The sequence below is a fragment of the Strix aluco genome, chromosome 1 (genome assembly GCF_031877795.1).
Source record: "Strix aluco isolate bStrAlu1 chromosome 1, bStrAlu1.hap1, whole genome shotgun sequence".
Lineage (NCBI taxonomy): Eukaryota > Metazoa > Chordata > Aves > Strigiformes > Strigidae > Strix > Strix aluco.
This window is the reverse complement of record NC_133931.1, coordinates 142,263,725-142,277,305: the sequence shown is the minus strand read 5'-3', so window position 1 is coordinate 142,277,305 and position 13,581 is coordinate 142,263,725. Positions and strand designations below refer to the sequence as shown.

The 13,581-nt window shown below is 43.3% G+C and overlaps 2 protein-coding genes across 5 annotated transcripts in view; one reads left to right on the top strand and one right to left on the bottom strand.

Moving 5' to 3' along the window:
- The window catches only part of SCRN1 (secernin 1), a 40,659-nt gene extending 36,266 nt beyond the window's left edge, over positions 1 to 4,393 (top strand). Inside the window, exons 7-9 of the mRNA XM_074838209.1 lie at positions 181 to 361; positions 2,433 to 2,592; positions 2,860 to 4,393. Coding sequence (XP_074694310.1) covers positions 181 to 361; positions 2,433 to 2,591 — 340 coding nt within the window. The 3' untranslated portion in view covers position 2,592; positions 2,860 to 4,393. The remainder of the gene's footprint in view (positions 1 to 180; positions 362 to 2,432; positions 2,593 to 2,859) is intronic.
- A 3,091-nt stretch (positions 4,394 to 7,484) lies between these two features.
- The window catches only part of WIPF3 (WAS/WASL interacting protein family member 3), a 35,784-nt gene continuing 29,687 nt past the window's right edge, over positions 7,485 to 13,581 (bottom strand). For all 4 annotated transcript variants that reach the window (XM_074838172.1, XM_074838195.1, XM_074838180.1 and 1 more), the window contains exons 5-8: positions 11,415 to 12,188; positions 9,710 to 9,856; positions 8,909 to 9,010; positions 7,485 to 7,965 (exon numbers count right to left, since the gene is read on the bottom strand). In XM_074838172.1, coding sequence (XP_074694273.1) covers positions 7,925 to 7,965; positions 8,909 to 9,010; positions 9,710 to 9,856; positions 11,415 to 12,188 — 1,064 coding nt within the window. In that variant the 3' untranslated portion in view covers positions 7,485 to 7,924. The remainder of the gene's footprint in view (positions 7,966 to 8,908; positions 9,011 to 9,709; positions 9,857 to 11,414; positions 12,189 to 13,581) is intronic.

The following is a 13,581-nucleotide window of genomic DNA, read 5'->3' as shown; positions in this document are numbered from 1 at the left end:
AAGCACATAGATTTATTTTGCTTGTGACCAGTACCAACTCTCTAACCTAGTCCGTGCCTAGTGTAGATGAATTACCTGTGCTGTTCTGTATCTGTTGTTTTAAAATAGCCTGGTGAACATTTCAATAACATATATAAAATCTCTCTTATTACTGCAAGCAGTAATTCTCATTTCTTTCAGGTCCATATTTAAACCCTTTATTTTTGTTGATGATGTAAAATTAGTACCAAAAGTACAGTCTCCTTCTTTTGGCAATGATGATCCTGCTAAAAAGATACCTCGATTCCAGGAGAAACCTGATCGCAGGCATGAATTGTACAAGGCACATGAATGGGCACGATCTCTTCTTGAGAATGATCAGGTAAGAGCTGTGGGACCTGGAATTAAAGAAGTAAATGTAGATTCCTAACTCCATCATGTACTTCAGAGTTACTCACTGAAAAACGAGGATACAACCTGTTCTGGTTAAACATTTCTTCCTCCATGTTATCAGAATCCAAAACCAAGAGCATTCTCTGAATATTCTTAGAATCCTTGCAAGTTTAGCTTGAATAATGATGCCCTCTGAAGGGCAAACTATTCTGCATAGGTTTTTTGTTATCCTGAGAGCGTTGCTCTGCTCCATTACTTTTACAAAGTGAAAAGTCAAACTGACAAGCTCATCAGCTTGTTCAATTCTCATTGTGTATATAGTCTTTTTAAATGATCACTGAACACTGGATGCTAGTGCAACGTGCTATCAGAATTACATGACAGGAAGATGGACAGAATGTTGTAAGTTCAATTATATGACAGAATGCTGTAATTTCAATTATATGCTGGATTAAGAACTACATGGTTTGAGGGTTTTTTTCTTGAAGGAATAATTTGCACATGACAGTTTTGCAAGTCAATATAATGCATTTCTGTTAATTTGTAAGAATTAACTAAAAACGCCATGCGAGAAGAAAGGCCACTTTCCAATGCCATGCATCAGGTACTTGTGGTCTAAGAACCTTCCAGTGTATTCTCTTGTGGGAATACATTTTGGAATAAAGGCAGGCAGGAAGGGGATTATTCTGGACAGCTTTTCCAACTGATTGAGCTACAACTTTTGCTGTCATAGTGCAAGTAGTTCAATAACTGTTCTTTGACATTTGCAATTACAACCACAGCAGTAAACTGGATAACTGATTATAAGGAAGTACAACAGAGGGAGAGATCACCAGGGCGTGCCAGTTGTGCTGGTACTGGTATTTCAGGCAGTTTGTGGAGGACCCATGCAGTCATGTTGAACTTCCACAGAGGACATGCTTTTCTGCATTTTTCCTCTGTGCGTGTTTGTGTAGGTCAGAGTCTTGCTAAGATCATAACAGCATTCAGCCTTATCCTTTAGTGATTAAGGAAACCTTGGTAAACTTTGCTAGTACAAACTTTATTTAAACACAGTTTTGGCTAGATGTGGTTTTTAATCTCTTGGAATGGTTTAACTTAAAATCTGTGGCCTCTGCGGTAACATTGACTGAATGTGCATCCGGCTCCCATAGCATCATGCAAGACGATGATTTAGGGAAGACCTAGCAGAGGTGTGTTAGCGTCTTGTGAACTCTTCCCTATTCACGTCCCACAGTGTGACATCAACAGTTGTGGTAGAAAAGGAAATTTAGTTTTCAGTCAGGCTTCGTGCTATAAAAACTGCGACCTGAGAGCCTAAATCTTTGCTTAGGTGCTCTACTCTTTCTGCACAAATGCTGGTATAAATCATGGAAAGCTCGGGACCACCACACATTTTAAATACTTGTTTTTTTCTGGAATTCAATGCTGAACGCTGCAAGCAAAACAAACAGCACTTCTCCATTAAAAAAATAAAATTAAAAAAATAGGAGACTTTAAATGACATCTGGATAAACCAAAATGACACCATTTTCCTGACCAGAAACATGAAGAGCAGTAAGTCAGAGTGGCACACAAAGCCTTGCCTGGGGTCTGGAGTCTTAATGCTGTTACATTACACATAATTTCAGATCTGATCATCAACGTGCGGGTGGTGATCTGAGGGATACACATGTACATACCATGATCTGTAGAATCCTTGGGGCTTCTAGTCTTCTCATATAGTTCTGATGCAGGTTTTTAGGCTTAAGAAGTTGCTTTACTTCTTTATCACATGTAAAAGCCTTATACCATTTTCCTCTATCCATCTTTCACTTCATCTTCCTTCACTGCTTTAAACTTAGTAACTCCTTCTAGGTTATTTTTCTTAATGCATAAAGTGTCCAGCACTGTTCTTTTTAGCTTCTCACCATCCAAAAAATTATTAACAAAAATAGTTTGTACTTAAAAAGGCTTTCTCGTTTTTTAAAAAACTTGAAAATATCTCCATAACAGAACAGTGCAATGCTTTAACAAGCCTCTTTGCTGGTTAATTGAGTTTGATTGTTTCATGTGTTTAGGATAAAGGCCAGAAACTGATGAGGATTATGTTAGACCTTGAAAAACAAGGCTTAGAAGCAATGGATGATATCCTTACTCGTACAGAGGTTCTGGATCCTGCTGAAGTAGTGGATCTTTTCTATGACTGTGTTGACACAGAACTAAAGTTCTTCAAATAAAGTAAGCAAACACTTCCGTTCTTTAGATACTGAGTTTCTGGTACCAGGTATCAATGAATGTGAAATGTTGGATCTGATTCTGATCCTTCTCCTTCTCTTTTACACTAAACTAAGGGTGTTCAGAATTGGGTCCAAAGCCGCCTTTCTACTTCAGTGTATCTGCTCAGATTGTCTCCAAAGTCCCTTTTCCCTACGCTACAAGCAATTTTTTTTTTTCAATTTCACTCTTGCTTGGAATGGATTTTAAATTAATTTTATCTCATTTCAGCTATGGTGGCTATTGTTAGCCTTTTCACTGGAAGACTGCAAAGTTCTTCAAGCCTTGAAAGAAAGTCTTCACACTTGTGAATTTGCAGGAAAAACGTTTCTAGAGGAAAAAAATGTTACTTGCTAGCTGTATCTGGTTAACAAATTGCTTTCCTTTGTCCAATCTTGTGGTGTTCCTGTTTGTGTATGTATATAGTGAAAGGAGAAAGTCACTGACTGGTCCAATTACTGTGTGCATGCTGGCTAATTTAGTACAGAATGTTTAAATATGTATGTTGGGCAACCAATTAAAGCAAAGATTAACTTCATCAGGCTACCTGCCATATCATCATTGAAAGCAACCCGTTTTTTCCTCTGTTGCTCAGGACTAGGCTTGCAGCAAAGCTGACTTGCATTTTTCTCTTCTTGCTAATTCATACCAAGAATGGTAGAGTTGAAATCCCAGTTTTGAGGGGGCAGGAAGGTAAGTCCTGGTTCTTGACCTTGCTGTACTGGCCTTATATGGGTGTATCTGGTTACAGTAACTCAGCATCTGACATTACTCCTGTACAAATTATCAGAATTAGGTCCCCCAGGTTAAGTTTTGCCTTCACCTGCACCCAACTTGGGGAAGCTTGGGTTTGTAATGCACCTGGCTGCTGCTCTAGTTCTGAGTACTAAACTGCAGCACCAGCCTGGATGCCCAAGACATCTATACATAACTATGGGCTCTTAAAATGCAATTAATAAGGTGTCATGGTTATATACATGCTACAAATTTGGAATTTTTGGAGGGAATAGATGCTGGACATTGATCAGTACCTGACTATTTGCCACCTTTCTGCCTTTGAGGTGCTGAACAGTTCCTAGTAATCTCTGTGGTGAGCATACATGGCTGAATCCATCAAGTACCAGTGAGTTACTGGTGGGTGTGGCAATCCAACTGATTAGGCTTAGAAATGGCTGTCTTACGCTTCCTTATATTACGTGCAGTTCTGCAGCATGCTTCCCTTCCTTGACAGTCTTAGACAGACCTGCTTTTCACGTATTTTCTTCTTGTAGAAGTGAGATGGGGCAAACACTTCAAGAATTAAGCTGGTAAACACTGCTTCCTGTGTCATGTGAAGATGGTTGGGGTTTTTTTAACAGGAGGTTCAGACAAGAAGTCCGTGTCTTTAATAAGTGGAAGTTAGCATATGGAGTTAAAAACCTTCACTGTTCAGGGAAGGGGATGGTGAAGAACCACGGACTTTTGTACTGAGAAATAAAAGCTCCTTAGAAGGCAGCAACACCTCAACGATTGCCCCAGCCAGAGGGCCAAAATTAGGATATACCACTTCACACAGCTCTTTTGCACAACTCAGATCTCTAACCTTTGAGAGCTGGGAAGGAGGCAAGATGAAAGAAGAGGGTGTTCCTGCTAAAAACATAGTATCTCTTATTTGCCTGTTTCTTAAGAAAGAAGAAACCAACATTTGCAATTATCTTGTGGGAATTTATGTTCTTATTTGGAACTGCTTATATGACAACTAATAAATTGTTTTTGAGCAGAGTGATCCAGATAGTAATTTTCTAACAGTAAGTTGCTTTTGCTTCAGCTGTGCAGTGCATTTAAAAAAAACCCATAATACTGTGCTACAGCAACATGCTTGAGTGCAATCACTAGTCCTACAAGCTTCAGAAAGCAGAGCACCCCTGTGGTCTTAAAAATTCCAGTGGTCTTGAGCGCAGCTGATGCTTGGTGGAGGGACACAGTGGGACCAACTGCCACTGGGTGACAGACAGTGTGAGTCTCTATCTCCAGGTAAGAGCAGCTTCAGAAGCTTCAACAGATCTTGAACAATTCAGTATATATGGAAGTAAAATTTCACCAACACTTGCAAATATGCACAGGCTTTCTAATTTAATCCCTGAAAGATGCTGTTTGCTTCTAAAATACCCCCATCATAATAAAAACAGGAGTAAAACTTTTTCTCCTTCAGTTATCTTCTGGTAGGTAGTCTAGCATTAAATAGTTTTAAAATCCTTATGAAGGTACTTAGTACAGAACAGTACACAAGTTCCAGAACAAATGAGAACCAACAGTAAGTCACCTTTAATAGTACTATAACAAAATATTCTTCAAAGCAGTATTAAACTTTTCCAGTTTGAGAAGCAATGTATATGCTGACCCCTGCTTATTACTATATTCATGCATATCAAGTAACTATAATAATGAGTGACAGTAAGTATTGGTCAAAGCATCACTAATTTTCTTTTCACGTGATATACAGCAAGGTATCATAATAGGCTACAAAAAGACTAATGATGCTTTCTTACGAGTGCTACAGGTGAAGAGCTTCTTACCCTTACACCATCTCCACACCATGAGCATCCATGTGTGTGGGAGCAGGCGTTACAGCGTAACTGAGCTGTTGCAAGAAAAGCAGAGATAGGTAAAGATACAGTTACCTCTCTTTTCCAAATAGTTTTGTTCAAAGGTATGACCATGGGGGAAAGATCTTCACCCGTGATCTATAATGTTATTACAGCTGCAGCTGAGGGAAATTTATGGCAATTATATAAATTAATGCCAAAACTAAATAGCCTGGCTTATAGCACCAGGCTCACCCTGGAACAGCAGTGCCCTTTTTCAAGCTGGTGAATCACAGAATCATTTAGATTGTAAAAGCCTTTAAGATCATCGCATCCAACCATTAACCTAATGCTGCCAAGTCCACCACTAACCACGTCCCTAAGCACCATGTCTACATATTTTTTCAGTACCTCCAGGGATGGTGACTCACTTCCTGGGCAGCCTGTTCCAATGCTTGACAACCATTTTGGTAAAGAAATTTTTCCTAATATCCAATCTAAACCTCCCCAACTTGAGGCCACTTCCTCTTGTCCTATCACTTGTTACCTGGGAAAAGAGACCAACACTCACCTCACTACAACCTCCTTTCAGGTAGGTGGAGAGAGTGATAAGGTCTCCCCTCAGCCTCTTTTTCTCCAGACTAAACAACCCCAGTTCCCTCAGCCGCTCCTCATAAGACTTGTGCCCTAGACCCTTCACCAGCTTCATTGCTCTTCTTTGGACATACCAGCACCTCAGTGTCTGTCTTGTAGTGAGGGGCCCAAAACTGAACACGGTATTCAAGGTGTGGCCTCACCAGTGCTGAGTACAGGGGGACAATCAATCATTTCCCTAGTCCTGCTGGCCACACTATTTCTGAAACAAGCCAGGATGCTATTGGCCTTCTTGGCCACCTGGGCCCACTGCTGGCTCATGTTCCTCTGGCTGTCCACCACCACCCCCACGTCCTTTTCTGCTGGGCAGCTTCCCAGCCACTCTTCCCAAACCTGCAGCATTGCACGGGGTTGTGACCCAAGTGCAGGAACCCAGGAAAGCTGTAAGTAGGGGAATCCAAGAGTGGTTGAGGTTGGAAGGGGTGGCTGGAGGTCATCTGGTCCAACCTCCCTGCTCAAGCAGGGCCACCTAGAATCAGTTACCCAGGACCATGCCCAGATGGCTTTTTAGTCTCTCTAAGGAGTAAGACTCCACAATGTCCCTGGACAACCTGTGCCAGTGCTGAGTCACCCCCACACTCAAGAAGTGTTTCCTGATGTTCAGACAGAGGCTCCTGTGAAAAGAGCCTGGCTCCATCTTTATACCCTCCCTTCAGATATTCATACACATTGATGAGATTGCCCTGAGCCTTCTCTTCTCCAGGCTGAACAGTCCCAGCTCTCTCAGCCTTAACTCATAGGAGAGATGCCACAGCCCCTTTGTCACCTTAGTGGCCCTTTGTAGGACTCTCTCCAGTATGTCCATCTCTCTCTTGTACTGGGGAGCCCAGAACTGGACACAGTACTCCAGGTGTGGCCTCACCAGTGCTGAGCAGAGGGGAGGGATCACCTCCCCTGACTTGCTGCCAACACTCCTCCTAATGCAGTGAAATGCACAAGGATAAGGATAATTCTTGCTCAAAATAGATCTCTCATGAACATCTGTGATCCAAAGACCTTACCCCCGGCTGCATATTAAAAGCAGAAGCTAAAGTTTTGTCCACTGTAGGTTGTTACTTTTTTCAACCAGCTCTGTTCAAGGGAACAACCACTTTGGGGACTGCTTGTTCCATGTGGTGTATTTTGGACAATGAATCCTCACTGCTGCTATGGGTGAACTGTAGTAGCCTCCTTAAAATGTAGGTGTTTGACCCCTCATCCAAAGGCCTCCTAATTGCCAGGGAAAGATGGTCTGTCACACACAAATGGTAAATATCCACTTTGCCAGCAGGAAAAGACAGGACAAGTGCCCTTACACACATACTCCGTGGGATGTGTCTTCACACAGACGATGGTTTGTTTTTTTTTTTTTTTGCTTACAGTAGAACAACTTTTTTTTCCTCCAGTTTGGAAAAGTTCCATCATCTTTGTCAAGTCCATGACCACCCTACCCAGCTGGGCTTCTTCAGGCACTATCCTATAAGGATCTGTAATCAACAGGAGGTAGGCACAACAGCAGCCACAGCTCCTTGTCATATCTTTCCTCTTCATGCTTGATGAGAAAAGGATTGTGGGCCCATCTGTTCATGAAGGTGACATTCTGCTGCAATCTGAGGATAGGCAGAATAGAAGTGAAGAAACATACAAAGAGACTAAAGGTAGCATGTTAGTTTCTGATAGTTCATTGAAAAATGTCTGAATAACAACTGGAGAATTTCCAAAATACTTAAAAATGATGATGAAAGGGGAAAAGTGGACTACAGGGCATCTAATGCAAAAAGTATTCTGAGGTAACATCTGTCAGCATCATAAGAATGAACTGTTTCAACACTACAAAGAATTTAAATTTTATGCTGCTTTGCTTAAAAAATATCCACCTATATACAATAACTTAAAAGCCTGTACTAACATTCCTGTAGTATGTAGGCCAGTTCAAAAAGTATCCTTTACATCGCTTTTCCAGTTTATAGAAATGTTAACATTGCAGCACTTGCAATTCAAATATGATCTCTATCACTGTAATGGGGACACCTTCTGTTTTATGTATTCTCTCGATGTTCTTTTTTAATACTAATCCAGAGAGCATCAGAAGACTCTTCTCATCTCACATGGGTTCTTATTGGAGGATTTTTAGTGGCATCTGCAAATAGATATGACAGGTTTAATCAGGAGACAGATAGATAAACGTTTTGGATATATATTTTGGATGCAATTCTACAGCAGGGATGCTGAATTTCTCTCCTACCTTGAACTGATATATATATATATACACATACATACACACATTGCTCATGCTCTGTAGCCCTTCAGTAAAAAGTCTGCGATCAGATCATACAACAGACAATTTAGACTGACTGAGGCTGCTATGAAAAGTCTTGCAAAGTACCTTGGCATGGAAACAAGAAAACAACTTAATGAAAAGTTAGAGATAAATAATTGATCTAATAATACAGAAAAGACTGGGTTTTATAAAAAGCATGAGATCTTTTGGCACCTTCAACTACCAGTTTTCAAAGCTGGATAGGTGAACTTCTGCTCCTACAACAGTGACCTGATACCAAGTTTCTAAGTTAAGGTGGCGGGGGGGGAAAAAAGCAAGGTACAGTCATTCATTACTTTCCTGACAAGGTTCAGGTACTAAGTCCCTTTGTTATTCAGGTGTGTAAAACACCATGCATGGGATTTAAATCAAAATACATGGTGGAAGACACGGATCAAGTCACCTTTCTTTGTGATTTCACAAGTTCATGAATAAAAAACCAAACTCAGTAGCTGCTTAAGTCTGTTTATGTGACATCACTGTTTTTAACATCAAGGGCTCTGCAAATTCAACAATCTAAAGAACATAGACTGCATGTCAAGCCACATAATTTTATTTTTAGGTACTAAGACTTCAAAGTAATTAATAAGTGCTTTACATTATAGCTTTGGTCCCTGTTACCACTGTAACAAATCCCATCCCTCTCTGTGCCTATGCTAGCAGCCCAGTTCTTCATGTTAATGCTGGTTCCTGTTCTTTGTTTTCACTCCCTGTTTTAGTCCTATTGGATAATTATCAGACCTTCTCATGTTTACACACTTACCTCTAGCTATCTTGCTGGGATATATTTTCTGAAATGGTTTGAATTCATCAGGTGGGGGGAAGTCTTCCACGGAATGGAAAGTAAATTTAGATTCAAAGTCATCTGGGAAGTTTCAGGGAAATAAACATTAGTCACTGTTAGACAGATACTTAAAAAAAGAAAGTTTAAAACTGCCCCAAGTAATTTCAGTTAAAAATGCTGATTCATTTTCCCCTGGAATTGATAGTAGCTCATTCCATAATCAGTCATAATCCTGATAAGTACTTCTGTGAACCATCCGAGTTTTCTGGCTTAATTGCAAACACTGCCTGCTACTTACTGAAGTTAAGCTTCTGGCTGCCGTTCCAGTTTTCTGTATTGATGATGTTGTGGTAATAGAGGCACTCCTATGTGGTTTTCAAGCCATTTAGCTATAAGCAAGAATGAATGGCCAATTCATCAGACCACAGAAATAATTCTTAGCAGTCTTTGCTTTATAGGACTGAAGCTACTAAATCTCCATGAACTGGTTTTAAGAACAGTCATATAAGCATGCTACAGCAACTTTTCACAATCTTAAATAATTTTGCAGGTAGCGCATGCTTTTCCTGTCCATCGGGTGATTCAGAACCTTTGTGAAAAAGACTGAATTTTCTCTCATTGTATAAGGTCATACAAAAATGTTTCTAATGGGTCTAGTTATACTACCCTGTTATTGCCGTAAGAAAGTCTTGAATGAGTTTTTTGAGGTCTGAGACACACACCGACTTTTGTACTAAAATTATTAACTAAAGTTAAGAAATATAATTTAGATGATATTACCAATCATGTGCATATTTCCATTTTTAAGTGGCAGGTAGGGATCATGAGCTGTAGCCCAGGCTGAGACTCCAGATTTGCTGGTAAGTTCAGTTGTTGGTGATCTTGCTGGTGGCTGTGGAGGTGTGACCAGCTTCCCAGCACCAGTTCCTTAAAAAGAAGCAGCAGACCGGCACATAAACATCACCACGACTTAACAAACCCGACAGTAAGCTTTGCACAAAAGTGGAGGGAGCGTAGAAGGAATGCAAGATTTGGGGCAAACTTACCCACCTTCATAGCTACTGTTTGTCAAGCCTGACCATGGATTTATAGCATGAAGTATTACATTTAAGTCATTACTGGAGTTGGCTGTGGCTTGCTATTTCTAGTTCTAGGGAAAGTCTGACATTCTGAAGTACGGTTTTGTCCTAGTCCAGAGGGTAAGACTGTCCTTCCACTTCCACAAGTGCAAGCAGTTTCTTTCAGAAAAAATCCAAACAGCACACTAGATGGTATCTCTAAAAGAAAATAATTTCCTGACACTTTGGCAGCCATGCCATGGAATTACCATTATTCTTGTGCATTTCACTGAGGAATTGCAAGAGCTGTCAAAGTTTACATCTTCTGGGCAGATGTACCACAGGAACTGTGTAAGGGGAGGGAACCCAAGGCCTCCCAGTTAGCAGCCTCTCAGAACTGCTTCTCCCCCTGGATAACCAAGAGAAAGGCAGGCTAATTTTATGGAAACCTCAAAGGTTGAACCACCATGAGAAAGAGGCACCTCAATAAAATAACAGTTCACCAGACAGTTCCTGAGCAGCATTAATCACTGTCACGAAGCACCTGATCTGTACTTACACGGCCTTTCCCGTGGCTGTCAAAGGGAACCAGTAATCTTTCTCTCAACACGTGGCTGCTAAAATACAGGGTACAGGGTACAGAACATTCTCTTCAGATGCTCCTTATTAAGTAGCTGTCTCCATTTCTCAAACCCACACAGATCTAGGCTCATTTTTTGAATTATCTTCATTATATCAGAGAAATCTGATCAAAGTTCCTTCTGCTGTCTGCTCAAGGAAACACTAGCCAATATCCCCACTTTCCAAGTAGTCAGAGAAACATTTGGCCCTGCCATCTTGATAGTGGGAGACACTGACTGCTCCTCTCTGTAGAGGCATCCATATTTGCCTTTGCTCATCTATGGCTGTACCTGCCCCATCTTTGCTTTATTCTCTCCTGTAACGTTTCCCAGCCACTGCCAATATTGCTCCAGACTGCGGGGGTACAGCAGGGGAGGGGTGTCAGGGGTAGGCTGGCACTCGAGCCGCCGCACGTCGTGGTGTACCCTCTACTGCCCTCCCAGAGGCTGTAAAGAGGCCATTCCTGAGCTCCCTTGTTTCACTGCTGAAGACACACCAACGCCAACACAAAAGCAAGAAGCAGCCCAGCGATCCCAAAATGTTGCTTCCACTCATCACCACGTTTCTTCCAAGAATCACAGATTAAATTATACGGCACATGCGCCCGGTGCTAAGAAGAGCTTGACTCTCTCAGGCTCATTACACGCTGGGCAACCTACAGGCTTTCCTCCCACACGATGGACCTCACCTTCCTGCTACGCGTGCTCGCCATCCCCACCCCTCCAAGCTCTCCAGCCACCGCTGCGACCTCTCCCGGTAGCCAAAGGGAGAAGCCAACCTCCCCTCTTCCAACGTGCCGCTCTCACCTGCCCCTCGGCCGGGTCTCTTCTTCCTGGTTTCGGCCACGGCTGCGGGCTGAGGGAGGCCGGGGGTGGGAGGGAGCGGCAGCGACTGGATGCTGCTTGGCTTATGGAACTGCGACAGCAGGTGGGGGGACTTGGGGGGAAGCGGCGGGGGCACGTCAGCGCCGCCGGCAGCGCTGCTAAAGCCTGGGGAGGGGGGCAAGGAGAGTCTGCTTGGGGCCAGGGAGTGCGCGTGTGGCGGAGGAGGTGGCGGGGGCGGTGTGGGGGGGGGACAGTCCCTTCCTTCAGGCGGAGAGGAAGCGGCAGCAGCAGCGGAGAAATCGCTTGTCCTGCCTGGAAACCCGCTGGGGGGCACGAGGGGCAGCGGGGGGGGAGGAGGAGGAGGAGGAGGAGGGGGCGGCGGGTGTGAAGCGCCTGCTTGAAGCTTCGTGGGTTTGTCAGCCTGAGGAGGAGGGAGCGGGGGCAGAGGAGGAGCGTTGGGGGACACCCCCTTGGGAGAGCGATCGGCTGGAGGGGGCAGAGGGGGAGGAGGGGGGAAGGTGAGGGAAGGTTTGCTGGAAGCAGGCGGAGGGGGAGGAGGGGCGGGCAGGCTGGGCCGCCCGGGGCCGGCTCCGGCTCCGGCTCGGGAGGTGCTGGGAGGCTCTGGTGGAGCAGCTGCCCTTGGGCCTTCGGCTGGGTGCGAGGCGTTACCGCTCGCCTTTGCTGCGCTGCTGTTCGGTGGGGCACAGGTCTTGGGAGCTGCTGCTCGGACTCCAGGGAGCTGCCCAGGCCTCCCGCCTGAAAAACAGGCATCACATGTTACATACATCAAGATTTTGTTCCTGCTCATCAGACAAAACAGTGCAAAGAGCAAGCTCTTCACTTCCCCTCCCCAGCGGTCACTCTGAGTGACAAGTTCTCTCAAAACATCCCCTATCCAACAGGTTGCCGCTGGTGCAATGGGGCTTAGAAGGTGATGTATTCCAGTGGGCACCAGGGACACTCTGCTTAGTTATATGACAATCTGCTGAGAGACCCTGCTCCCCTCCCTGTTCCTCAGTTTCTGCAAAATGAAACAGTTTAAGGAGAAGGTGCTTTTCTGCAGAGGCCTGGGGCCCTTCATACCAGCCTCATCTGCCTAGCACAGCCCACCGAACACGGATGAGCCGTCTGCTTGGAGGAATCCACAGTCCTAGTGAAAAGGCCGCAAAGAACACAAGTAGATTGACATGCATCAACTTGCATCCTTGAAGTTAAGTATTTAAGATTAAAACATTCACACAAATGTTACATAAATCTCATGGATAAAAGCCGAGTTCTTAAAAGTAGTGCCTCAAAGGCTTTCCAGAAGGCACAGGTTCAAATGTTTCCTTTTCAACAGCAAATGCCCAGAGACTCTTGATCTTACAAAATGTATTTTCCTGAGTAAATGTCAAGGACTTTTCACAAAGCAAGATGTCAGAAAAAGGCATCTTATTCTACATTCACATAATCTGATAGGCACCGTCATAGTTTTAAGAACAACTCAAAGGCTGCTGCAGCTGAAGCTGTGTGGGGAAGCCCTATCACAAGCAGTGCTGCACATCTTGGGTTTGCATTCCAGGAAAAAAAAAACCCTGCAGGTAGAGCCAAGTTCTGTCTTTCCCTGCAAATGCCCACTTTGCTCTGTGCTGTCTGAGCAGGCACCAGCTGTCCAACAGCACCAGAGGTCATTGCTGTGACGCTAAAAGTCAGCCCTCATTGATGCTGGCACTTCCCGAGCTGAAAGCAGCAGTAGGGCTCCTACACATGCCTTCCTCCTGTCTTTGTGAAGCAACATAACCTTTTTCAGGTCAGTAAATTACCTTGCTGGATCAAAGCTGTACTTTATAAAATCCAGAGGGCAAAAATCTTCGATATGAATCTTTAAAGTAGCACACAAGCCTGTAGTATCACAGAAATACATGCTAATGGAGGAAAGGAAATATGACTTCTTTGCCATTTGTGCTGAAGTTGATAAGCTCAGATTTCAATACACTGAGGCACAATTAAAAGTTTTAATTAAACTAATGTAAAGTCTCCATTAAAACTCTGTACAATCTATTCCATCTCTTTCCTACCCAGTGTAGAGATAGCTTAATATTTACATTTTAAGGAATAAGGCACCTGAAATCTAGAAAAATGATTTCAAGCACATTATTAATTGAGCCCT